This window comes from Protopterus annectens, chromosome 12.part0 (assembly GCF_019279795.1).
Source record: "Protopterus annectens isolate FY-2018-M chromosome 12.part0, PAN1.0, whole genome shotgun sequence".
Classification (NCBI taxonomy): domain Eukaryota; kingdom Metazoa; phylum Chordata; order Ceratodontiformes; family Protopteridae; genus Protopterus; species Protopterus annectens.
The window spans coordinates 211,036,122-211,060,660 of NC_056746.1; the positions used below are offsets into that span (position 1 = coordinate 211,036,122).

The 24,539-nt window shown below is 37.2% G+C and overlaps 1 protein-coding gene across 2 annotated transcripts in view; it reads right to left on the reverse strand.

Annotated features, from left to right (window-relative positions):
* Positions 1–24,539, reverse strand: part of LOC122816454 (cytochrome P450 3A9-like) — a 473,820-nt gene that overhangs the window by 411,209 nt on the left and 38,072 nt on the right. For both annotated transcript variants that reach the window (XM_044089262.1, XM_044089261.1), the window contains exons 4-6: positions 16,195–16,294; positions 13,681–13,794; positions 10,101–10,189 (exon numbers count right to left, since the gene is read on the reverse strand). In XM_044089262.1, coding sequence (XP_043945197.1) covers positions 10,101–10,189; positions 13,681–13,794; positions 16,195–16,294 — 303 coding nt within the window. The remainder of the gene's footprint in view (positions 1–10,100; positions 10,190–13,680; positions 13,795–16,194; positions 16,295–24,539) is intronic.

A 24,539-nucleotide genomic window follows, 5' to 3' on the forward strand; every position in this document is an offset into this window, starting at 1 on the left:
AGCAGCATCTCTGTGTGGAAGAAGGTGCTGCAGGTAGTACCAAGCCTGAAGACAGACTGTGTGCAACAACTGGTTCTACATACAGATGTATGTGCACAATACCAGTTCTCGCATACAAATGAAGCTGCACTTCCAGATATCTTTGGCTGCACTTGGCAGCCCTTCCGAGTTTTCAGGCAGCTTTACAGAATGCCTAGATAAGGTAATGCAGGTCATTAATATAGAATGTTTCTGAATCACATTATATTGTCTGGAAGTGGCATCACCCCACTGAATTTAATACTTCAGCATGCTGAGGTATTGAATTCAGTGGAACCTGGCCCAAAGGATGATGTCATTTGATGGGGGATTGAATTTTACTATTTGGAGTAGTGAAGGCAGAACAGTAGAGGATGTGCACCCTTGCTACACTGGTGTTTCAGAATCCAGCCCTTAAATTATCAGAAAAGCTTCAGAAAATGTTATATTATGTTTCTTATAGTTGCATACAGAAGGCCTCTACCAGCTCTATAAAGCAGTGTCTGATCTGGTTCTACCTGAAAGTCTATACCTGGAATGTACTAACTGATAACCAATATCAAATCAGAGAAATTTATAGTCAAAATAAATATCAGTATTTATAAAGTGGCAGGCAGGGCTGGCTTTAGATAAACTGGTACCGTAAATGAAGAACTCCATTGTGACCCCACTAGCCACTTCCCCCATGCACATCCTCACCATCCCCTGGACCTTTCCCCATCCTAGCTTATCCATACAACTTGTCTTACTTTTCATTTTTTGCATGCATGCATTCATTCACTCTAAACATCCTAACTATGTAAGAGTGAGCTATGATAATTATGGAGGAAGTAAATGCAATCACGTGGCCCAAAAAGCTATACATATTATAGATGATCTGAGGTGCATTTAGATATATTTCTTTTTTTAACAACCTTTCCATCCAGTGATGGCTTGAATAAAACCCATGATTAAGGAAAACAATTTAGTCTTACCCTTCAATTTTGCTTTTTCTACATCCTGTCAGCACACCGTAACTGATCAAGACTACATTGTAATAAGTATGGAGGAAACAACTGCATTAAGCCAGTCACCCAGGGAAGGTTGGCCCCCAGAAGACACAGGAGGTCTGAGTGCTCTCAGGTGCATTTTAGAGTTTTTTCAAACAGCTTTTTTATCTGATAATGGCCTGATCAAAAATCATGATTAAAGAAAGAAATTCAGTGGCACTTTTTCAACTTTGTGTTTTCCTGCATACTTTCAACAAACCCTAATTGGCCAAGACTAAACTGTAAAAACTGCAGAGGAAATCACTGCATTAAACTACTAGGCCCCAAGAAGCCACATATTTATTTAAACTCTCAGATAGATTTCTGAACTTTTTAGATTTCTGAACTTTTTTCCAACCTTTTGACTCAATGTTGGCCTAAACAAAAACAATGACTAAAGGAAGAAATTCTTTCTTACCTTTTTATATATCAAGGAAGGAATAAGATTCATGAACAAGGCTTATTGCTCAAATCGGTCAAAAATAGCAGTTCACAATATTCTGAGAGGATAAATGTTTGTGAGGATAAATACATTATATCTGGAAATCGTACCAGTCTCCCTGTTCTACCTCAAAAAAATAAATAAATAAATAAATAAAACACCTACTGTGTATCTCCCTCTGGCATTGTTTTGGGATGAAAATTAAAGTATAAATGACCACAGTCATATATTTCAAGTGCTTCCATTTTATACACACACACACACACACACACACACACACACACACACATATATATATATATATATATATATATATATATATATATATATATATAGTATTCCTCCCCTACCCCCAAAATACAGCCACCATTTGTGTACCCCTCTGTCAAACTGGGTGAAACTGAAAAAAAAAACAAAAAGAACATAACATATTTAAACCTGCGGGTATACAAAGTATATAAACAGCATGTTTTCTTACCCTCCCCCAAAAGATAGACACCTTTATATGTATCGATTGTTTGACTGTGATGGAGATGAAAAAATAATGACCACAGTAATATTTTCCAATTTGTTACTTCCAGATAGTGCACTACTTTCATACAACCTATACGGACCCTTTTTGCGCTCTACTGAACTTTGTAAGGAAAGTTAAGGAAATAATGGACACACTGTCCCCAGCCTAACACAAGATACTGTGACCACTGCACACCTCTGAGATTTGTGAGGAAAAATAAGTAATGACATCATCCCCATTCTAGATGCCCCCAACAAGTTACAGTGACTTTCTGTGTACACCTCTAAGCAAGATCAGTATTAGACTAGATGAGGTTCAAGACAGAAGCCAGAAGTAAGTCTGTGTCAAAATCCAGTTATACATACTTAGGGTGTGGGGTCCACTATCTGTGAAGGCCTGGATGCTTTGTGATGTATGGTATGCCTTTTTTGAGCTATTATTGTTTAAAATGAACAAATGATAAGGGGAGTCAGTTGTGTTCATGGAGATAACCTCTACCAAGCAGTTATAACCAATTCTGTGCACAATTAATAAAAGAGTATGGCAATGTAATTTATTTCAGCCTTAATACACACAATCATTGCCACACATTAAAGTAATCCAGGCTGCTTCACAAAAGTCTCATTAGTCCCACAAAGCCACAGCAACTGAAAAACAGAAGATGACTAGCTATTTTTCTCCACTGACAGCCCCAGCAATTGTACCTACTTTGTGCTTATCATATGTACAGTTAAATAGTCCATCATATGTCACACACATGCACACTAGCCCTGCAAAGCCAGATAATGACTGGTTAAACTCAGAAAATGACAACAACAGTATCAGTTACTTTCATCCAGGCAATCCTACTGCCACCCAGTATCACATAAGGACACACTAATCCTCTAAAGCCAAATAGTGACTTTTTAAACTGAGCAAATGACAAGACTGTCTGTCTATTAATTTCATCCAGACAACCCCAATCCATACACAACAGTTACAGTCACTTATGTGTATAATCCAGATGTCTAACTGTGATAAACAAATAATATATATTCACCTTTGCTCCACTAAAGCAGTTGCCACACATTAAAGAATTTAAAGTACTGCAAGCTGCCTATATCGCTCACCTCTCCCTGATTTTTGCCTCAAATTATTTCCTCTGTCCCTAAAAAAAATATTTGATTTTCTAGTAAACCAACAAGGATTACAGCATAACTTTCAACTTGCAGACATCAGAGATAGGTACAAGGGCTTTTGACAAGTAAGCACATCCATTCAAAAATCTGGACTCACACATAGCACAAAATATTCATGCTGAATAGCACATCTCACTTTCAGTAGGATTTTTGGCTACTATTTAAAAACACATTTAAAAAAAAAACAAGAGTGAGAAAATGAAGGAAAAATATAAGCATATTATCATGTCTTCACTGCGAGATGAGGATATTGTTTGTTTATTTATTTGCTTAAATATGTTTGCTGGGGTAGAACACTGAATAAACAATAGCAAATTATAGGTTTAATCCAGCCACTACTGCAGGGAAATCTTCTACGTCTTTGTGCTTTTATTTAGATTTTCCACAAGCAGATCGCTGTAGTACATAAGGGACTATAAAGACTGCGAAGAAAACAACATGATTACCAATGAAAATAGTATTGGACAAAAGAATATTTAAAAGAAATATATCTGCTCAAGCACTGAGAAATGCAAATGCTTCCAGATGTGGTCATTTACCACTGATAATTCCAAATGTTTTATAATCCAGCTCAAACATATTCTGGACTGATATGTGTAGTCAAATAACAATGCATTTAAGAAGAGTCGAAGTGGATTCTGATGAAGTCAGAGATACCACTGGCCAAACTGCTTAATTTTATTAATAAACTGCAGCTACTGTAAGCGTCTTTGTTTTCCATTTGTTTCCTGACATTATTTTTTTTAAGTTTTTAGTTTTGGTTTTTCAGAAAGAGTCGAAGTGGAATATCAGAGAAGGAGAAGGTGGGGGGTAGCTTGAAACACTGCAGCATCCCATAAGAAACAGCCACAGACTCCAAGATTATAGCAGTTAGAATCAGCAGGCATTTGCATGCCAATATTTTTGCATCCCCTTTGTCTTGGTTTAAAGAGACTGGGATGGTAATGGCTTACTGTACTGTAACTCTAGCGTTACCAAAGAAGTCTTCTATTAGGTAGGGGCATGCCACCAGATTGTATATAGCAGAATAGGGATGTCAAGTTGAGGGTAGCTGCTTGTAAACCACATGGCAAACTTCAGAATTTATCCCCTTGAGTCCCGTGTTCTCCTCTGGGCACACCCAGAAGGGTATCACTTCATTTTCTGCCCCTTTGATCAGGCTTTTTTTGAGTTTTGCCAAATGCACTCATGTTATATCCAGGGAAAGGTCTGTCTCAGGGACTACTGCAAAATATAAATAAATAAACATGGAAAAGCGCCCTTAGAACAACAACACTATATGTTGCCACCTAGTTAACCTATGTGTAAGGCTGGTTCTGGTGACAGACATATTAAATAAATGCCTCCAAAATTATATATGCCTTCCCATGACTCATTCATGTATGTACTTCAAAAATAATCTGGCTACGGATATGAGACGTTGAATATATTGGCATGGGATTATAATAATCAAGCCTCCTGAAAGCTATCATATCAAAGGCTTGGCTGTCAAAGGTATGAACTTATAAATATCCTTTAACTTATCAAATGTCAGCAGGAAGTGTTTATTTTACCTAAAATTATGTCTCTCATTACTTTTCCTGGGATACTTTGGGCATAGCTTAGTAAGCATCTAGTTTGCTTCAAAAAAAAAAAAACACATCAAGAACCATGCCAATATGTTCCTGGGTGGTGATTACAGACATCAGGATATGTGGTACTGCAGTATATAGTAGTTAACATATGTTTTAATGTGCTTACTGTCCCAGTGAACACAGCTGTACATATAACTGAGTGATCTAAGATTTATGCTTAACTGCGCATTCTGCACTGTTATTTATTCATTGCCTTTTGTACTGGAATGTCTCAGTGAGATAAACCCTGTTTGCAGTGGAGGCCAGGATCCAAGGTCCACTTACACAGAATAAAAGGAATATGATATGCAGTGATACACTGTGTAAATGAAAGTGAACACAGTGATATAAGTAGGGCAGCACTGTGGCACTATGGTCAGTGTTGTTGCCTCACAGTACTTGGTTTTCCAGTTTAGGTCTTATTGGGTAACTTCTGTATAAAGTCTGCATATCCTCCTGAGTCTGCATGTGTTTTCATCCTGAACTGGTAGTCCTCTAAATTGTGTGTGTGTGTGTGTGTGTGTGTGTGTGTGTGTGTGTGTGTGTGTGTGTGTGTGTGTGTGTGTGTGTGTGTGTGTGTGTGTGTGTGTGTGTGTCTATGCTCCCTTGCACCCCTTTCTGTGCACTCTGAGTCTCAGTATAGTGCTTGACTATATTGTAATTTTACAACAAATTAAGTAGGTAATTGATAAATGAATGAAAGAATGAAAGAATGGATGGATGATTGATATGTGTGGTTTACACTGTTTCAAAATCAGTATATTTATCAAACAAATGAATGAATGAGTGAATAATAGAAATGTGGTGGCAGTGTTAGAAAAAATCAGTATTAGTCAGAGATCCAGTTATCTTTAGATTGATTCTCTACAACCCACAAACAAAAGAAATATGCAATACAAAACAGAGTAGGTTTACTTCCAAGACTTACAAGTTTTTTGGCTAAGGTGTTCAGGCAGTGCAGGTAATGTAAAGGGAGGAGTTAGTTAAAATGTTACGAATCCTGGGAATGGGGTGAAGGAAACATGTAAAAACTCTTAAATCCACAGGTAACAAATGGAAAGTGGGAGGTGGTATGATGACTATTGTGCAGTAGAAGATATTTAGGGAATCACTGGGGGAATGATGGTTTATTGGAGATGACTGATTAGTAGTAATCGTGAAGACTACTCAAGGTACTTTACTCGGATAATGGCTGTGTATGGTCAGTATTCCTTCAAAGCTCATTTGAAGAGGCTGATGAATTGTAGTGACGTTAAGATAACTAGCACAGAATTCAGTAGTTTACAGACAAAGAATGAAGTGAGACTAGAGCACTATTTTTATGTGTGTAGTACTTTGAACAGAAAACTATAAGATGAGTGCATTCCTGTATTTACATTAATTGCTGTATATTCATATCAGCAGATGTTATGTTGTGACTTTCTACCTCACACTATGATCATATTGCACCAAAGGAATTGTGCTTATGTTTGTCTGAATATGGAATGGGTGCATGAAGCATATGAAGCAAATTACAGTGAGTGCCAAAAATACCAAAGTCATGTTTATCAGAACATTCCACAAGCTCAACTGTCTATCACCACTCTCCACCCCTGTACATCCATTCATCCATCCATCCATCCATCCATCCATCCATCCATCCATCCATCCACAACCCCTTTTTCCTATTTTTGTATATGGGGTCGGGGTGTCACTTCAAAAGTACCAATCATCTAGAGCCAAGGTTTAAAAAGTAACAATCATCTAGAGCCAAGGTTTACACTGCCTGGTGGCAAGCTCTGCAGGAGTAGTTCATCCGCATCACACACTCACACACATACTCACACCTATGGCCAATTTAGAGTGTCCAATCCACCTATTGTATATCTTTGGAATGTGGGAAGAAACTGGAGCACCCAGAGGAAACCCATATGAAGAAAGGTAGAACATGCAGACGCCACACAGAAGGCACCCCAGCCAAGAATCAAACTAGGGAACCACCCCTGTAATTTACAATAATCACTTTATAGAACAGCTTTACTCCTTCAAATACCTAGCTGTCACCCATAATCCTAGTCTAAACGTCTCTACAAGTCAATAGAGTGCAACCTGAAATTAAATCTACCCTATCCCAGTTATATTTACTAATTCTATGGTTGCACAACCATCAAGAACAATAAAACACTTAAAAATCTTTGAATCGCTACTGGTTCACAAATGTCAATCACACTAGCCATGATTCTCTATGCAAAAAACTGATCGGTGTGTCACAGACTGGAGAAGTATACCTAACAATATGAAGAATTGTCTGGTGCAGATCTGACCCAAGAGTAGGAAAGCTGGTCTACTCCTACAGCAATAGAGTTTAAGTGCTAATTCATGCCCTTTCTTCCCTTTACATGACTATAGCAGGGTCTATATTACGTTATTGAATACTAATATATTCAAAAATGTAATAGTCGACACGTAAATGTCGAAGTTGTAAAACTTCGAACATTTCAATGGAGAGCTCCGTAAAGTGCGGAAATGGAAGTTTTCCATTGTCTGCACTGTACGGCGATCTTGGAGTTGGTATATTTAAGTAGCAGGGGGTATGGGGGGCATAGCCCCCAAAGTGGAAGTTTCAGGGGGACTTGCCTCCTGCTTACAGTGTTTAAATGGTTTGATTGGGTGTCTTTTTGTATTTTTTGTAAATGTTCGAAGTTTTATGACTTCGACATTTACGGGTCGACTATTACGTTTTCAAATACATTAATAATATAGACCCATATAGCACACAGTGACATGTCTGTGCAGTGTGTGAAACATGACATACAAAAGTAACTATCGCTCAAACTCACCTCATCTCAACTCTGCTCTATGCCTCACCAATTCTCTCCAATCTAAAGAAATCTAACTTAGCCAAACTACAGTCATCTTATAACAAAATTGCCCGGTTTGCCACAGACTCTCCATTTAGGCCACACCACTATACAGCACTCAAGAAACGTAACTGGCTAGAACTACTCTAACTTCTACTCTACAACCAACTCTCCACAGCCCATACAATTCTAAACCACACAGATAAGACCCCTTCCCTCCAAAATCTCCTACTCCCTTACTCCCCTGACAGAGATATGTATTCTAAAAATAAAACCATATCGGCTACAGTTAAAACCAATAATTCTGCTGGTGACTCCCTCTAGTCTAACTATATAGTCAAAATCTGGAATAAACTCCCTCCTGACATAACTAATACTGCTTACTCACTCCATTTTAAAAAGATACTCAAAGTATATCTATTTAAATCTTGGCTATGCTCATGCAGCATCCCTGGATAAACAACAACTTTCCTCCCAAACACTCATAAAATATTTTCCATCTGTGTTTCATGGGTTACAAAACCTGAATATCAATATATGTACATCACTCACTGATTGAACTCTACTATTTGTCATCAGAAACTTAGTGTACTGTATCTGTATACTCTTAAGTTATCTATGTTTATACTGCTCAATAATTATGAACATTGCCATTGGTACTTTTATTACTTATGTAAAAGTTTACTTTTTAGCACTGCTTGCATAGAGTGTATTCACTCCTATACTTTTCTATGTAAATGTTTTGACTTTTTTATGTAAATGTTTGTGACATTTCAATTACTTGGAGCTTTCCTTCCTGAGCCTCTGCTGAAAAAGTGCTTGTGTCCAGTCAGACTTTCCCAGTTAACAAATGTAAAATAAATAAATAAATAATACTTGGCACCATTTTGTAGGTGACATAACTATCTAAATTTGGGAGGTAAGTACTATAGCAATAACCCACACCTGGGTGTGGGTAATGCTGGATTTACCCACGGTTGGCATGGTTTGGTCACGAGGGCAAAGCCTGAATGGCCAAACAAAGCCAACCGTGGGTAAATCCAGCATTACCCACACCCAGAAGTGGGTTATTGCTATTATACAATGACATTATTTAAGAAAAAAAATAATTACTTTTTTTAAATAATGGCATTGTATAATGCCTCCTTGCTGCCCTTCCGCAGCAGACTGTCTGGTATTCTGCGGCAGTTCTGATGTACTGCGCATGCGTATGCCTACTCAGTACATCAGAGCTGAGGGCAAAAGCAATGGAGAAAGCAAGATCTCCATTGCTTTTTACTGTTTTGCTATGTTAAATGGGTTTAACATAGCGAGACAGCTTTAAAAAAAGCAACGGAGAATCTCCGTTGCTTATTTTAAAGCTGTCTCGCTATGTTAAACCCATTTAACATAGCGAGAAAGTTGTGAAAAAAGCAACGGAGAAAGCAAGATATCTGTTGCTTTTTTACAAACTGTTTCGCTATGTTAAATGGGTTTAACATAGCGAGACAGCTTTAAAATAAGCAACGGAGATCTCCATTGCTTATTTTTAAGTTGTCTCACTATGTTAAACCCATTTAACATAGCGAGACAGGTTTAAAAAAAGCAATGGAGAAAGCAAGATCTCCGTTGCTTTTTACACAATGTCTTGCTATGTTAAAGGAGTTTAACATAGCGAGACAGCTTTGAAAAAAGCAATGGAGATCGTCGTTGCTTTTTTTAAAAGCTGTTTCGCTATGTTAGACTCCTTTAACATAGCGAGACAGTGTTTTAAAAAAGACTTATACTAATGGAAAAAGTCCGGGTGACCGGACCTTTTTCCATTAGTATAAGTCGATTTACAACGTGCACGCTGACCAATCAGCGTGCACGTTTTGGAATATTAATGGGGGGTCATGGTATAATAGGTTAGTTGTCCTTGCAGAACATTTTAGGCCAATTTCCCTGCAAAGGAGAGAACCAAACCTTATACCTCATAGCTACTACGTAAACACCTTAACCATTATGCCAGTCTCCCTAGTACAGCTTGTACAGCATGCTTCTATGTTCATGAGTCATAGCTGGTTTCATGTGACTATGAATATGTCCGTGACATGTTTTTAAATAATTAATTTCCTTACCAGCATCATCTCCTGCCACTGCATGCAAACAGTGAACAGTGCTGTTTCTGAATACAGCTTCCTGACTTGTCATCAGTTTTAAAATGATAGTTCAGCTGTGTGCTGGAAAGAATACTCTACACACACACACACACACACACACACACACACACACACACACACACACACACACACACACACACACACACAAATACACGCTAAAGACACTTCATGGGATACCTGATTCATTTATTAATCATTTATATTGAAGATTTGTAAGGTTTCTAGAATAAATTTTGTATTTAATGAAACAGTGTTTTAAAAGACTCGGCATGCAAAAATAAAATGCATTTGTTTTATTTATTTATTTATTTTTGGTAAATACTTACTCTTTCATCATTACAGGCTCTTTGGCATCTGCTTTCTTCTGCAGATTTTTTATTAGATTATCTCTGTAGCGCTTTATAATAGGAAACATCTGGAAAAAAACACAGTCAGCAGCTTGTTTTAAGTTACTTGTGATTAAATTCAGAGCTATTTTTATAAATGGAACACATGGCAATGATACTCCAGTTTAAAATGTTTTACTGACTACAGTTGTTAATAATATTTCCTAACAGCACATTGCTTTTGTTTAATGCACAGACTTTAAAATGGAAAGTCAAAACTGAAACTCTTGCACTCAGTTGTGGAGTTGCTCTACCTTCTTACTTTCAGATTAAAAAGGAGACAGATTCTATTAGCCTGATTCTTAGTCTGACACATTATTAGTATTATTAGAAATCCCAGAATGCCACACAACTAGCATTATAGCAAGAATACAACACTGCAATGTGTAAAACAGATTTAACATCCTTCAAGGAATATTTAACCATCCATTAGTTCTCTAAGAACTAAATCCATTCACTAAGGACTGCACGCAGTCACCATAACAGTAAAACAAATAAAAAAGCTCAGTAGCTAACATGCACTGCAAAATATTAAGCAACTTGTCTTTTATAATGTCAACAGATTATTTTGTGGTTCATATTAAGTAAACAACGAAAAAGACCTAATCAAAATGGGTACATGCTAAAATGCTAACCACTTAAAAGATTAATCCCTTGTCAGTGAAGCTAAAATAATGAATGGACACAAATCGTATTTAATCAAAAAGAACAAATATGTGATAGCACACCAGTATCCAATTGCTATCAAAGTCATTTAGTATGAAGTAGGAGGGAGGCTCTATTACTGCAAAAAATAAGCAGTCCTTAAATATCTAAGGTAATGTGACCTTCAAGTTACTATATTTCGCATGCAGGGGTGGGGTGGCAGTTCCCCCCAACCACAAAAACAGTTTCTGTGTTTTTTTTAATTTCTGTACAGTTTAATTTTTTTCATTCATTCATACCATTGTATGTCTGATGATTTGAAAGCTACAGTATTTATACTACAGTCCCTATATATATTAAAACTTTTAGTTTACTGCAGATAAAACTTTGAAAAACTAGCTATTTTTATAGAATTATGTTTATATGAGAAACTTTAAAAAATATCATTAATATATCACTCCCCCCCCTCTCTCCCTCTCTCTCGCTCTCTCTCCAAATTTTAGTTACATTACAAATCCAGTTTAGATATGTTCTATAGAGCTTGACAATATAAACTCAGATGTTTGTTGACTTTCCTAACTGAATGCATATGGTCATACCTCTCGACCTCTTAGAAAAAGAAATCTGAAAAAGCCAAAAATAATGGGGGACAAAGACTTAAAAGTAGGGACAAATTTTAAATATTGCTCCTATAAACTTAGAAAGTTGCTAGAATAACAGTTTTTTTTTGGTTATCATGCATGTTCTGAAGGATATGAACTCTGAAACTCAAATGTATGTCATTATTTAATGAATTCAATCCTTACTGATTTGTCAGAAAACCACAAATTTTATGAAAAAAAAACAAAAAAGTAACAAAAGTCTGGACATTCTATGAAAATCCGGACCACTGAGAGGTATGCATACAGCATGACTGTTTTGGCATTTTACTTGTTCTAACTTCTCCAAGTAAGCAGTGAGTATTTTGTACTGCTTCGCTATAAGGCAAGAATGCTGTCAGGATAAGTACATTCAGCTTAAAACATTGGCTGTCTAAGGACATCAAAATTGCTCATATTCTGCTGTACAACAGTCAAATCTGTTATCGGGTATGTAGTAGGTCCCATCCAAAACACATATAATAGACTCAGACATAATGCATTTAATACAATTCTGTTAACACATTGATCATCAGCAGGCCATCAAGGTGTACAGAGAGTTTAACTTCTGGTTAATTTTCTATGGTAGGATGGATGATATACAGTTGATACAAGCAGATTATGCAGATGGACAAATTAAGCAATAGAATATATGATATGAAAACATAATTGTTGTAACCATCAGGCAGATGTGTAGAAGCTACATTAATAATAAATTTACTTGCAGCTCTAAGCATTGATTATGGTAACCATGTGGGTGGAAGAACACATAAAAATGCAAATAGAAATAAAATAATTATTTGGAATGGTTGCTGGGGTTATTTAATGAATATGAACCTACAGGGAAACAGAAACTAAGATGGTACACTTTGGAATTCTAGAAAAAGGTGACTGGAAATTATCACAAAGTACCTGAAATCACTGATATGGAAGGCTGTCCTTCTCATTGAAGCCATGAAATGACATGGGTAATAATGCCTGATTTTGTCAGAAGCAGCTTTGCATTGGTCGATTAGCCAAGTCTTTGTCACACCAAGCAAAAACTCTGTTAACACTGCTGTGGTGGTTTACTGAAGGATTTACTTGCAAGTCTTTTTCACACAGTCTTTTTAGAGAATGATGCAGTAATAGACATTATGCAGTTATACCACGAGTTTACCTATTTTATAAGCCACTGCACCGAAAGAAATCTCATGAAGGAATTAACACTAAGGACTGCTGTGTTGCTGAAACATTTTGGGCCTCTCTCTGTGTTGAGGATATATATACTCCATGTATACAGTGGCATATACCTTCCAAAGATATAATATCAAATGCTTTTTAATCAGCCTTGTCCCCTAAAGCTATAAAGGCTGGGTTAAAAACTGCCAGAAAATACTACAGGAATCTTGTCATATGCCATTTTTTCTTGTTGTAGTAGGTATTCAGTGAGATGCAATCTACTAAATCAAGGCAGAGAAGGAGGGGGGGGAAGAAAAGCTTAGATGGGAACACAGAAGGGAAGTTTGACAAAGATGAAAACACATCCCTAGTGATGGGAATGTGTTTACAATCATTAGGTAAATTGCCAGCAATACTGCAACATCTGGGGGGAGAGGGGGTTGAAGCTAGCTGACGTTATGTATGGTTATGTGTTTAAAACACTAGCTCTGCCCAGTTAGGGCATTCCAAATGATCCTTCCTAGTGTGCAGGACCAGCATATGTGACACTGAAAGCCTATTGCACTACACTTCATCTGCCCCACCTGCCATTGGTGTGGTTCCAGCTCTGAGGGCTACAGGAGACACTAAATGGAAAATGGTGTAGTTGGGAAGCTGTCAAAACTAGCATTTGTTTCACTTTTATAGGGACAAGAAGAAGGAGCCAATATTCCTAGTTACCTTACATACTTAGAACATGTGCAGTTACATGCTTAGAATTTTAAAATAAGTGCAATCTTGTGACATAGAGCTATAAGGTACCACGCCAGTTATTAATGCTGTAAATATCAGTTGATTCGGCTAAAGTAAGCTATAATGCATGTATCTTTTCAAATGTCATTGTATCTTAATGAAACAGACTTAATTACAATACATCAGAGAATAATTTCCTATAGGCATATTTGCTCATCCATTGAAGTCATTTATAAACTGAAGCAAGAATAAAAATGTAATGTGTATCACATATGTTGAGAGAATAATGTATGTAATATCAGTATTGTTCAGATAATTTATTATCTTATGCTTATTTCTTTTACCTCTTTTAATCTTCCACTGGTGAACGTTGGTGATAGCACACTGCGGATTCTCTTCCAATGATCATCCTCGACTACTGTGAGAGAAACATCTAGTTTTCCATTCAGCCCAAAATTCTTTGAGAAGAACAAGATATATATATATATATATATATATATATATAGTGAGAGAGAGAGAGAGAGAGAGATGGAGAAATATTGTTAGAAATGTAGCTGGAGTGGAGTTAACAACTGCATAATTACTAATATTTGTTAATTTTACAAACAATACAGCTGAAAACATAAAGGAGGCCTAAAAGAAAATACAAAGGATTTGGTTAGTTCTAAGATTTATACTTCTAATATCACTTTCACTTAAATAAAATGAAACGTCTTCCAGGCATCAACTTAATTGTTAATATGTAATTCTGTTTTACTTGGCTAGACAAATCAGAACAGTTACTAGCTAAAAGACAAGGAAAAGGGAAGTTTTCAGTGCATAATTCTGAATGACTGTATTATGTTAGCTGAAGATACAAATGGAGTCACTGTAGAGGTTTTAAAAGCACTCAGAGTTGTCATTACCTTTCTGGACTAGTGGGCAATGAATTAAATTTAGTGGCTAAGGGTAGGAGAAAGAAAGAGAAGAGGGCCATACAGTTCATGAAGCATTAACATTAATCAAGATTACCTAGGGCTAGAAGGGGGCACACCATCTAAGACATGATGAATAGGAATAAGGAATATTGTAGTAAAAAAGGAGTGATACCGAAGAAAGACTACTTTAATATTAATTTGCTGGGTGATAAGTATAAAAATTGTACCACACTTTATAACTGCAATCACATATAGGGCTGCAAAAAATACAGATGATGATAGAGAAAGATAAGGGGACAGCAAGAATAGCAAAACAGTGGTTAAGGTGCAAAGGGAGTTAGATAGAGACAGAGAGAGAAAGGGAACTGGAATGAATAGGGTTAAGGGTATGATGTGGCAAGAAAATGGTGCAAAAAGATGGATGAAAGGATAAGATAGAGGACTGGAAGCAAGGTCTGCAGAATGGAAGGGATACATTGTTAGGGGGAAGATATTAAAGTCTGGTACAGGAGACTATCGTCAGGGAGTTAGACGGGTGATATGAGGCTGCATTGAAGTAGTGGATTTAGCAGAGAAGCTGGACTAAGGTGATATCAGATTGTGGACAAATAAAAACATTTATAAATGATTAAAGTTAGTACAAAAGTAGATACAGCCCAGATACGTTTTGGAACAAAGTCATCATCTTAGCATCATAGAGGCAATGATCTGATTACTAAAAGTTAAAAGAATTCTGGAGGAATAAACAAAACAAATAAATGTTGATGAAATAAAATATTAGCCCCCTTGGAGGACATATATTACTGTAGTGAGGTGCAGGAAGAATCAGTTTAATATACAAGGATTTACCAGGCAAGAAAGGGATGCTACAAAACTAGAACTATAAAAAAGCAAGGATATTAAAAATAGGTGATGCTTGCTGAAAAGTGCTGGAGAAAAGCATGAGACGCAGCAAGAAATACTAGGAAGTAGACACAGCTATGGGGTCAACACCTAATCACCTTTCATATGTTGTATATAACTCCTGTAAAACAGGACAATTAAGGAAGGAAAGGGGACATAAACTTCTGGAGATAGGGACACAGATGTGTGAATAAGATACATATACACGTTAAACTGTGTTTGGGCCACATAAAGGTGGAAGGATGCAAACAGAGTCTGGGACCAAATATTTCAAATGAGGATGGACTTTACCTGGGAATTATGGATATCTGATACTAGAAGGAAGGGGAAAATATTGTCAAAATGGAATCAGTTATTATACCACTCTCAGCAGGTGGCCTAAAGTGCTGTTTTTCCAAGAAACTGAAGCTAAGGCTGTTAGTCAGTCCAATGCACTTTACCTCTGAAATTCTCAAGCTAATGAGGGGAACCATTAGGGTCTTTAAGATGGAAAGAGGTTTTACATAAATTTATCAGTGACTGAAATTAGGTTCTAGATTATTTTAAAATAGGTTGGAGGCATGCAAAAGTAAACTTCACTACCCCAGGAAGTACACTCATATGGATACAAAACCAGGAAAAGCCGAAAGACACAACAAAAAAATACATTCTATAGGTTTGGTTAATGTCCACTAATACTCTTTACGTAAGCGGTCTATCTATTTTTTACAACATTACAAAAGATACAAACTAGTCTGTATCTGGACATCATATTCAAACTGAATGTGGCTTTTGAAATGTTCAGATGAATATAAAGTACACACAATGTATAGTCCCAAGCATTTGCAATGGCCGTAATGCATGTCTGTTTTATAAAAAATATCAAGAAAAAATTAGTCAAACACAAAGCTAATTTTTAAAAACAAAAAAATACATGTGAAGGCTGACACTAAACTAGTTTAATTAAATTTAGTGCTTAACAGATAAAAAACTGTAAAAAAGCAATTTGTTCACAATCTTGCCTAAGTTATGAGTGAGCACATATAAATAAGAACATACCCGTCGATTGGTGAAAATGGTAAAGCACTCTTTAACCAATATTGTTTTAAGCATTGCTGTGTCCACAGTGACAAGAACAGGTGTTCGTCCATCAAAAATACTATATATAAAATGAAGATGATAGCACAGTTAGAATAAATTTAGTATAATTCACTCTACGTACACTAAGATAGGTACAGATTTACTGATACATTCAATATGTTTTCTCATGACTCTGCAGCATTATAGCATTATCTGTCTCATACTGATATCCATGCTTAGATCACTGAGTAGAAGCATCAGTTTGTCACACAAGGAAATATTGCCAGCCCAGCTATATAGAATTTTGTAAATAATTGTATGTCATTTGTGAATATTAATATGATTTATATAGAAGGGGCGGCCACAGAGGTGCAGTGGTTAGCACTGTCACCTCACAGCAAGAGGTTCTCCGGTTCGATCCTCGGCTGGGGTGCCTTCTGTGCAGAGTCTGCATGCCCTCTCTGTGGTCGCGTGGGTTTCCTCCAGGTGCTCCGGTTTCCTCCCACATCCCAAAGACATGCTGCAGGTGGATTGGACACTCTAAATTGGCCCTAGGTATGAGTGTGTGCATGTGTGTGCCTTCTGTGGAAGGTTGGGTGCTGGGCTGGCAACTCGACACCATAAAACTCTACTGCCAATCATGAGCAGATAAGGTGATCCACTGTGGTGACCCCTAACCGGGAAAAGCCGAAAGAAGAAGAAGAATATGGTTTATATAGAAATGTAACAAAAGGAGATACTGCCAGCCCAGCTGTCTGGAATTTTGTAAATGGTTATGCATCCTTTGTGAATAGCAACATAGGCCTGTGTTACAAATATATTAGAACTGTGTGTCATATTGTAGAGACGTGTGCTGAAGAGATATTTTTATACACTATTATAATTGTTCAGATGTATGTATTTTAACAGGGGATTAACTTGCAAAACTTAAGAATAGTTGAGATTGAGGTAGTTTATTGATAGGCCATAAATAACAGATGTTATTTTTCAATTTCAGTCAACAGGAGACAGGATGTCTACACTAGGGGACACTAGGGGACTCTCTGTGTTGCCTCGAAAGAGAGATAATTACTAGGCTTGAGATGTAGAAGTGTTTTATTATTTTATGACTTCCAGGATCTGCAGACATCTGAAGGCTATGTATTTTCACAGGGTCTATATTATAATCTCGAAGGATTAAACCTTCGAATCACTAAAGATCGAACTTTAGTGATTGAAATCTTAAACTATCGAAACCAAAAAAAAAAAATTAAATTAAAAAAAAAAACTAAATAGTGTGTAGGCACCCCCCACACCCCCCTGCTTAAATATACCAACTCCGAGAATGCACTATATCGAAGTAAACAGAAATTTCCCCCTACTGAGATTTTCCCTTTAAACATTCGATGTAGTGCACTTTCGGTATTCTCATGTCAACAACATCGTATTCGATATTGTCAGACTTAGAGATTTTAATATAGACCCTTTTCTCAGGGAGATGCTAAATGCTACCAGTTTCTAGCAATGGTTGTTTTGAGCCTGAGAACTGAAATGAGGTGACAAAAAGTGATGTCAATGCTGCAAGTATCCCAGTTTAACATATGATATTAATTTAAGAAGTCTCTTGAGAGAGAGAGATAGGGCATTTTGTATTTTGTCGTTGACCTAACAACATCAGCTGGAAACATCTACTTACCACATCTGTCTTGCCTTGCTGTAAGTAAATTAACTAGGGCACATTAATTTCTCTTAGATTCAATTAAGACTACAGTGAAGTATAGCTTAGATTTTTTTTGTATTTATTTGAGACTATCCTGCAATGTTGTTTTAAATATTTCTTGTGATTTTGAACTCTGCTATCACTGTAAATGCATATTTAGTATTGTCTTGCTCTTTTATTATTTATTATTAAATATATTTCAATTGTGGCTGGTCTGTCTAGAGATATTTAAGCTCTTAGAGTACTTGCATATCTATTTGGTGATACTGTGATGGCCACTCCTAATAGCCTTGCTCTTGGTCCAACTACCATTTGGATTAATAGTAACATTACACAGTAGGATTGGAACCCTTTGCTAAGGGCCTTAAAGTAGCTGATAACGGGTTCTGGTGGCAGTGATAACTACCTTATAGTCTGGGCAAAAGGGGGCATAGCTTGTAAACCTGTGCCAGCTTTTCCCAGGGGAGAGTGTGTGTGTGTGTGTGTGTGTGTGTGTGTGTGTGTGTGTGTGTGTGTGTGTGTGTGTGTGCATGTAAAACAATTCAAGAGTGTGTGTGTCATCTACATGGACAGGGACACGAAGCACTTGTTGGACAGAGAGAGTGTTGGAGGATATGGCTTGGAACCCTGGCTAAGGACTCAACTCTATAGCTGTGCCAGTGGGGAGTCTTATTGGGGATCTGGAGAAAGAAGGAGAAACCAGCCCCAGACTGACTGTGGTCTCAGTGTGTTCTTAAGCAAAATTGCACTTTACTGTGTGTAGCTGTCATCCTACCAGTGTGTACGCTCCCCACTGTTGCCAGGGGTGATGATTGAGGCTCCTTGATTACTGAGCCAGTGGGAGCACTAAAGATCATAAAATTTAAACTGCAGGTACAGGACATCTCCTCATGCCTGATTTCGCTGGTCACACTCACATATGGCAAAACTATAAATAACCTACTGTTATACACATTTTGATGTTCTTTACCTTTTTTGGGTTCTCCTTCAGAAAGTAAAGAGTTGAAACATGATTTGTCAAACAGCCTCATTATTGATATGATGCAAGAAAATAAGACTTTTTTAAACATTACTAATATACACAAAATCCATATCTTATTGGAAAATAATATACATATTTCACAAAGTTTTTGTAAAAATGGAATGCATTTACTAAAGTTTGTGTGTCCCACTACTTCAGTCAGTGTCCCACTACTAAAGGCTTCATGACACTACATGTTAAAACTGCCCCAGCAGTGGCCATTCATTTCACCCATGGCCATTATCTGTGCTTTCTTCAACCCCCCCCCCCAAAAAAAAAAGATTGATGTCAAATTTAGTAATATTCACCAATTGCTTCTCCAAGCTCTGACCTAAAAAACAGGTAGTTGACATTACAGGCTGGGATTCATAAGTGAAGTTTATAGTACCTACTAGCAGTTTGCACAAATAGTGACAATGTGCAGGGTGTTGTGATTTAGAAACACAAACTCTGCAGCAGCAGCACACAGACCTGCACTGCACTCTATGAATCTATGCAAATCAGTGAATAAAAAATAAATGAAGTAGTGCAAGCATACCTCTCAACCTCTTAGTGCAAGAAATGTGGACAAAGCCCAACAAAATGGGGGGGACACTTTTCAAATATTGCTCTTATAAACTTAGAAAGCTGTGAGAGTAACAGGGTTTGTTTTAACATATATTTTCAGAAGGATTTGAAGTCTGAAACTCAAATGTGTGTCATTATTTAGTGACTTTAATCCTCTGATCATCCCAGTGATTTGCCAGAAAAACACAAATCTTATGAGGAAGAGACCAAAAATATTGAGTCAAAAATCTGGACATTCTGTGAAAATCTGGACAGTTGAGAGGTATAAGTGCAAGCAAATGAGGAGCTAATGCAATGCAAATGAAGTCATTCAAAATGTGTTGCATGATAACCTTCACAAGTTGGTGCTTATAATTCTTAAAAATGTGATGATATGTGTGTTTGTCTGCATTTTGCTGCACTTATGGAGTCACTTGTGTTTCTCATGGAAAGTTGACTAGACATAGCTGGGTCTGTTGAATCTAAAAGGAGGTTTTAGCTTTGTGTGTGAATAAAACTGTGATCTTCATATTGAACTTGCTGAGGGGCTCCAGAAACAGATTGGTAGGTGCCTTTGAGAGACCACTTAGAAGGTGGATGTATGGTATAACTTCTCCCAGATGTTGACAATGGTTACTGCTGTCCAGTGGTTCACAGAGCAACTGAGACACCACTATAGTGACCTCAGGTACCTCCACCCTGATCTTGCTTGCTAGCATCACCCTGACATATACCATGAGGATATATTTAAAAAAATTTTCATGCTAACCATTTACTTGTCAAAGAAATAATTTTATCACCTGCAGTGCCAGACTGAAAGGAAAGTATGTGAGAAGGTGTTGTCAGTGTATATCAGATGTGCAGTGACAAGACATATATAGCAATAGCTACATTTATCTGTCTGTCTATCTATGTATGCATCTATCTATCTATCTATCTATCTATCTATCTATCTATCTATCTATCTATCTATCTATTTATCTATCTGTCTATTTAAGTACATTTGCAATATGTCTATGAACAACAAGTTGGTGTGCTACATTTGCAATATGTAAGTCAGTGACGCCATGTACAACAGGCACACACTCAGGCTGTTTTACCTGAAGCAGACTGGAGGACATAGCTATAAGTCAAAGCCCAGTGAGTCTTTACTGCATGTTGTCGTTAATGCTCCAGCAGCCATGAATATCCAGCAGATAGCTACGGACATTTACAGCCCTGCCTTGTGCCAACAGCTTTGTCCTACACCTGTATATCACACTGATGTACTAATGTACACTTCTTACCCTGTAAGGCTGAAATGAACTAATTGGGTTGCCACAGGAAGTAGCAAAGACTTACTTACACAACACAGGAAGGTGAGCAGGATATGCTGATGACTTTCAGTGCACACATTTTAATTACATATGATGATATGACATGCTTAGCCACCCTTCCCATCATGTTTACCTTCTGGAGGTTGTAACTAACAAGTATCTGAGCCCTGACTACCTCTACCACAGCAACTAGGAAACAACAAGACAAGTGACAGCCACAAATGGTTACACTAATCAGTGAAAAAAGTGGACAAATTTGGAAAATCTAAGCAGTAGGAGCTAGCACAAAGAAAACAACATAGACATCAGCGAGGACCACTCAGTAAGCCACACAAATCGGTATTGCATTAGAGAAAGCAGAGATGATCCGCTAGTTTTGAATGAAAGCTAATTAGGCAAACAAACTCCAAGATGTAAGAAATGGATCTGAAGAAGTCTACAAGGATGAAAGTGCTTATTCCAATAAAACCTATAAAACAATGATTTGGAGTTAGTCTCTTTTTTTGAAGCAGGATGACTTGGAACTGGCTTTACTTTATTTTCAGAAGTACAATTACTTAGTTGAAGGCATTCCTTTAAATACTTGGACTCTTGAAAAATCTGTGTTGGAATTTCAGTTTGGCTTGATGCATATTCCTTGTATATGGCCAGATTTGACTGGAGATACTGAAGTCCCATCCATGGATGAGCTTTGATTATCTTCTCTGAGTTTAACTGGCATTACAAGATGCTGAAAACCTTCCAGTGACAATATTCTGTTTGTCGATAAACTGGAATTACATGTTGACTAAAAGTAGGATTCACTAAACTGAAGTTATTGTGAAGATACGATGCATTGCAACAAAACGGCTATAGCTCTGCAGTTATTATGATGTATTTAGCTTATACTAAATGTGCGACCAATGCAGTGGTGGCTGATGACCTCAAAGCAAGGGGGCTACAGGAAGCAACTGAATGGGTGGTGTCAAATACAGTGGGATGGGGCTGCATTACAGCAGATCAATAACCATTATCTATGATCAAACAGATGGGGTTATTCACTGTTATCCACAGACTGCTTCAGTGTAAACCCACTCATTACGGCAACTTTATAGCTGCAATCAATACTCCATGGGCCCCTATGTTACTTACTAGTCACCCCTGCACTTCCTCAGTGCCTTCCTCTGTTTTTCTCCATCCTGGCCCAACACCATCCACACAGATCACTTCTTTCTTGCTTTTCATATATGTTGTCTTACTCCACCCCTCCATTGTTTTTAACATTCTGTAACTGGCCAAGATGCTACTGTAATTTCAGCCTGGAAGAAGTAACTGAATTCAGACAGGAGTCTGCTATGACCTCAGAAGCCACATGTTTTGAGGTGCATCTTAAATTTTTTTTCTAACAAAGTTCTGATTTAATGATGATGGCCTGAAAAAAGTCATGAATACGGAAATATATTCAGTCTTTTTGGGAATACTGCCTGCCCTCTAACCCCTCCAAAACACATAGTTATCTTCTATATACCACTCTGCTATTAGACTGGGATGAAAAATAAAAGAACAAATGGTCAGAGGGACATATTACATATGCTCAGGGTGTGACAGAAGAAATCACAGCAATCGGATAAAATCCAAAAAGTGAAAAGGAGTTCAGGTAGAAGGAGTGAATAGCCTAAATCTCAACGGGAGGATCAAGCACTGTCACAAGTCAACACAACTCAATACAACAGCCTGCCAATGATCAGTTACTATTGCACACATCCTGCTCCGACCACCACAGACAGCTACTTATTGCATGCAATTCTGATGACTGACTGTGACACAAAGTGAAAAAAAAATATGCACAGTACTTCTGCAAAACCCGAATAATAGATGCTTACTTTAAACAAATGACAACAGTGTCAATCACTTTTATCCACAGTCAATCCCTGTACCCAAAAATTAAAGTTAGGTTTATTGATTGAATATACCTCGGATATCAGAATGTAATAAAATAAAAATAGCAACAATTAGACAAAGTAATTTAACACCCCAATGCACAAATGTGATCGTCAATTATAACCATGTGTATTATTGTGACTGCACACCTCATAAGGTTGTCTACGATCAAATGACTCGATAAATAAGTAAATTAATTAATCAATAAATAACTGCCACACAGAACTTTATCTTATCCTGAGTTTACTTCTATTAGAATACAGCCAGATGACTGCAAACTCCCACTCCACATAGGTCTCAACTTCTTATCACTTAGAAATAAAGCTAAAAAGAAACAGCAGACAATGGACCAAAATCGGTAATAGCTATTACCTTTATTTACTTTCGAAAATAACAGGATTTACATCTGTATGCTTTTTTGAAGGCTGTAAAGTCTAAAACTCAAATGTTTGTCATCATTATTTAGTGACTGTGATTCATATTGATTTGCCAGAAGAAAACACAAACTTTACAAGGAACAGACCTAGATACGACCTGAAATCAGAAACATTCTGCAAAAACAGGGACAGCTGAGGGTATCCGCGCCCCTAAAACATAAATGCACACAAACACACACATACCACACACACTGGCACATAGAATATATTGCATATATATGTTGCACAAGACTATGAGCTCTCCCTGTAGTATCCTTACAGCATAAGTTAATCCCCATTAACGTTTTCCATCATTACCTCTGAAGTAGCACGTCTCTAATGAATTATCTTTTGAATGTCTGAGCTGACAATGTTATTTATTTTTAGGGAGCACTGTTTCAGAAATTGAAATGAAACATTAGGGTATAAGGCATACCAAGCACTTATTGTGAACTATTTTGAATCTGTAATAATAAATTACAAAGTTCATACTGACAAAGTTGCAGATGTACTTCTTTGCAGTGGTTACTGAAAGCATCTATACTAAGACAACGCACTGAGACACAGCAGGCTGACCATTCAACGCAATATTTACTCTGTTAACTCTGTTCCAGACATAGCACATTAAAGTGAAAGCCTTTGGTAGACGAAGAAGCCCAGACCACATAGTATATGTGTGTATTACACTGCCTGTACCTACTAGGCTGTGTGCCACAACCTATACCTTCAATAAAGTGGTTTCCCCTGCTGTACAGAAGAAGCTTTGGTCTGCATTGCTGGCTGGCAGCTGTGCTACTCAGGTAATATAGCATGGCAAAATGAACATATTTACAGGCACTTTGTCTGTAAAAAATAAATAAATAAATAACAATAATAATAATAAAAAAATATTCCCGTGCTCACTCCTATGGCTAAGCTCAGTGATATTCTTTTACTTGGCTATCTCAGTTAGGCAATCCTCTTCGCCACTTCATGCAGCAGCCTGGTGAATTTTTGTTGATGATGTTTCCATGTCTTCAAAAACAGAAAAAAATGCAATGTGAAACAGCTCCATGGCTTAGTGGAGTAAGTTTGCATTTGGGCTGATTTGAAAGCAGTCCGGTGAGTGGACTAAGCTGATTTTTTTTTCACTCTTGGGTTTTTTCGGAACTCTGCCCATGTGTGGTGTTCCTAGAATGAGCAGAAAGTAAAACTGGAAGTGGAATCAACTTTTTACATTTTATAGTGTTTCTTTTTTTCTTTTTAATGGGGGAGCGGCTGCAACCCAGCAGCCAGCATGCAAAATGTAACCAGAATAAGGATCCTGGCCAATGCATAAACAATGCTACTTGCGTTAACAAAATATTTTTCTCTAAGAGAGTTTGTCTTAAAGAGCCAATACAAAAATAAATAATTTGCATTAGGGT